Source organism: Geotrypetes seraphini, chromosome 7 (genome assembly GCF_902459505.1).
Source record: "Geotrypetes seraphini chromosome 7, aGeoSer1.1, whole genome shotgun sequence".
Taxonomy (NCBI): Eukaryota; Metazoa; Chordata; class Amphibia; order Gymnophiona; family Dermophiidae; genus Geotrypetes; species Geotrypetes seraphini.
Window position 1 is genome coordinate 84,860,741 of NC_047090.1, and position 4,140 is coordinate 84,864,880.

The 4,140-nt window shown below is 38.9% G+C and overlaps 1 protein-coding gene across 1 annotated transcript; it reads left to right on the forward strand.

Moving 5' to 3' along the window:
- The first annotated feature begins 372 nt into the window (after nt 1-372).
- Nucleotides 373-1,576, forward strand: NKX2-8 (NK2 homeobox 8). Its single transcript, XM_033953238.1, has 2 exons — nt 373-523; nt 1,107-1,576. The coding sequence occupies exons 1-2, from the start codon at nt 373-375 to the stop codon at nt 1,574-1,576; spliced, it is 621 nt and encodes a 206-aa protein (XP_033809129.1).
- The last annotated feature ends 2,564 nt before the right edge of the window (nt 1,577-4,140 follow it).

Below are 4,140 nucleotides of genomic sequence, written 5' to 3' on the forward strand. Positions count from 1 at the left end.
ATTATCTGTCTTTACTTTGGGCTAATCAGACAGAATCTGTAATGATGAAGCCTGTTTCCTGCTTTCATTGGGGGTAAGGGGGGTTATTCTGGGCTGTAGGGGAGGGGTTGCACTTATTTCCCATTAGAGCTTTACTACTTGACTCATTCAGGTGTTATATACAGAGACAATCTGAAAGCAGGGGGCGGACTGTTTTATATAAACAGGCCCCTCTGTAAACGACACTAATATTTGGGGTTAGGACTAGAAGGAGCAAATGCTTTTCTGCTCGTTTTGTTTTTAAAGCTCTTCCTGTTGGGACAGCGTGCAGAAGCCTAGTTAACCGGCTTAGAGGAAATACATTTGGGGGGGACGAAGCCATCCAGGCCCAAGATGTCCACATCTGGTAGGCTGAGTTTCACAGTAAGGAGCCTTTTGGACTTACCCGAGCCAGATGCAAACAGCCGAAAAGTGGATTCGTCTGCAGTTTATGGCAACTCCCCGTACCCAACCTGGCTGGACACCGAGAAAAATCGCTATTTCTGTAAGTTTGGCAGCAATGGCCGAAGAGAAAATTGAATTGTACGAGTGTTATAGGGAACCAAGCTAAAGAATGGGTAGTTCCCTTAAAAAGAAAGTCAAAACCAAACAAAACCCTGCAAAAAAAAAACCCAAAATAAACTAATTTAGGTTAATCTGAAAATAATTGGAATGCTTCAGTCTTTCTAATGCAAAGATCTCTTAGTGGAATAAAAGAGGACACAATATGAATCAAAAACCACCCTTTGTAATGTATTGTTAAACTTAGAACGAAAGCATAAGCAAATGTTGCAATGTGGGTTAGAGATCGCCTAGGGACGACTAGGAAAGTCCAGTTAAACAATTCATTAGTTACATTTCAATTATGGTTCATAAACTTTTTGGTATAATTTAGTGATCTGCGGCATACAATTTTGTAACTAACTGCACAAGTGTATGTTAATCTAGATTTTGTGTCTAACTGTATCTTGATAAAGTTTATGTGCTTTCGTACACAAATTAGTATTTGATATCCATTGCTATTAAAGGTACAGATAAACATTTGGAAATTCTATGCTAATAATCATCTGTTTTAAAAATGATCCTAGCGTCGGATGATAGTGGTCCAGAGACAACTTTACCAGATTCAACCCAAAGATCGGACCCTTCCCATCAGTGTCTGGAAGCTGAGAAGAAGAAGAAGAAGAGGAGGGTGCTGTTTTCCAAATCTCAGACTCTGGAGCTGGAGAGGAGGTTCAGGCAGCAGCGTTACCTGTCAGCCCCAGAAAGGGACCAGCTGGCCCACCTGCTTCGACTGACGCCGACCCAGGTCAAGATCTGGTTCCAGAACCACCGCTATAAAATGAAGCGCGCTAAATCCGACTCGGCGCCATCGTTGCTCCGGAAAGTCGTGGTGCCTGTGTTGGTCCGGGATGGGAAAGCGTGCCAGACCTGCGCCTCCGCCGGTTCACTGCAACCAGGCCGGGAGAAACTCCTAGGTTACCCCCAAAGTCCCCTCAGCATCTTCCCTACTTATCAGCACTTATCACACCCTGCTCTTCTTTCCTGGAATTGGTGACTTCTGCCCACCTCTTAGACTTCAGTATATGAATGGAGGCAAGGTAGTTTTAATTTAGCCATTTTAAGCGGTTTCTTGGTTTCCTATTCCTCTCTTATTATTAAAATGGAAAATAACTCAGACATTATATGGCCCATGAATCCAAGAGACTCTGAGGAGATTGGTACATTGCTCTCAAGTGACTACTTCTATTTCTGCTTCTTCTTTTTTTAACTTCTGTATGGAAATAGCGAAATAGCATGCCTGCGAATGTTTTACGTTTATCTGGTCACTCAGATGTAGAGATGAAAATACAGTCACAATTTTATTTTATTTTTAAAATTTTGTTTTATTATTATTTGTAAAAAAAAAAAAAAAAAAAAAATCATGTTTCAGACGATAGTTTATTTTTTAAAATAGAGCATTCTTACAGTGACTAATAAATCGTTTGTTTTTATTCAAATATACAACAAACGAGTTACTTTCTGAGTCTTAATTATACTTTGTTATTGTGATCATAGTCAATAAGTTGTAGAGAGGTTGTGTTTTAAAACTGATTAGCAAGTCTTCAATTTGGTTATTAAATGGTCTACTAGGGGGTGCTGAAAAGTTCTCAGCCCAACCAAGAAGAAAATGTCAAGCAATGATCTGAAACAATGGCAAAAATTACATAGAATTTCGTTTCTGCAAAGTGGCACTTAACGAAATAAGATAACACTCTTCAGACAAAGTGGCAAAATAATGCTCAGAATTGAGGAAGTTGGTTGGCTGCTCCTATATTTATTAGTGAGTTTGAACAATTAAAAGTCTGTATGTGTATAAATATAAATGCCTGTGTGTGAAATGATCTTTTCCAGGGTGAAATAAGGATTGACTTCTGTCTTGTATAGAGGGTGCTTTGAAAAGTTTGGTCAAAAAAAAACAACCCCCAAAACAAACAAGCCAGTTTCCATTTTTTTCATCAGCTCTTTTTCCTACTCTATGAAAAAACTGGAAACTCCCCATGGACTAAAGTGCAAAGCCCTGGATGAAGACTGCATTGCTTAGCTTGCATGTTGACCAAACTTTTCAAACCACCTAAATCAAAGAGTTCCATCGTACAGAAAATCTACTGTAAGATTTTCTATTATTAATAAGTTTAATAATATATATAATTCTTTCTTGAGAATAATATATGAGGGGGGGGGGGTTTGAAAAGTTTGTTTAAAAAAATTAAACAGTGTAGTCTCCATGGAGGGCTATACACTTAGTCCAGTTTCCAGTTTTTTGGTATCCTAAGAAAAATAGCTTATGGGAAACCCCCCTCCCCCCCCCCCAGAAACTGGCTAGTCTAGGGGATCCTTTTACAAAGGCGCGCTAAGCATTTTTGCGCATGCTAAATATTAGTGCGTGCTGACCACGTGCTAACTGCCAAAACGTGCATGTTAGTCTATGGACGCATTAGCGTTTAGCAAACGCAAGATTTAGCGCACGCTAAAACGGCTAAAGCACCTTTGTAAAACGGGGTAAGTGTATAGCCCTCCATGAAGAGTACTTGTTTAACTTGCTTTTTTTTTTATACCAAATTTTTCAAACCACTCTGTATATCAATATAACTTACACCAGGGATCTCAACGTCCCTCCTTGAGGGCCGCAATCCAGTCGGGTTTCAGGATTTCCCCAATGAATATGCATTGAAAGCAGTGCATGCACATAGATCTCATGCATATTCATTGGGGAAATCCTGAAAACCCGACTGGATTGCGGCCCTCAAGGAGGGACTTTGAGACCCCTGACTTACACGTTTAACCTCAGTTCAGATATTCAAATATCTGATCCTGTTTTTGGAAAACAAGGTTTAGTTAGTAGTTGTCCTTGTAATAGTTAGTATCTTTTTAATGCCTGGACTTCTGCTTTCCTCTTTGTTGTCACTTTATTGAGAGATCTCTCTGATAGGAGGCAAATATGTGTTTTGACATATATATCTTTCCAGATGGGTCCTTAAGGCACAATAATGATGTCATGTAATCATTGTCTTCTTAGGATTGTTTTTAATGTACCCTTTCTTTAAAAAGAAAATATTGGACATATCTCTATGCATGTGTAACAACAAAACTTTGGAAGTAATATAGCAGGACAAATAAACAAGCAAAAACCAGATAGAGATTTAGAAATAAAATGAAGCAAATCTTTGTATGGGAAGGTCTTTAATCCAGCAGATAGGTTTCCAGATGAGTGCACTAAATAATTGTTTCTAAATGTGACTATATGAGATTTCAATTCAAAGGATTTTTTTAAGCTTCTAAAAAGTTTTTGGTTGGTTGAGATCTTCAAAATGCTGAAAACAATAGTCCATGGGCTATAACAGTGGAACTACAGTCCCTCAGATACCGCAACGTTCATTTTTCTTAAAAGACTCGTGCGCACAATATTATTGTAATAAGATGTTCTAGACTTAACAGATTTGAAAATGCAAATCCTGGCTGGTATCTCAGATAAAGAAAAGTTCCCCTTACTTTGGTTCACTTCACTACTGACAGGTAAATGTGGCAGATCGATGCCGTGACCCGACAAATGCGCCCCGTCAAATGTGCGCACTGACAATT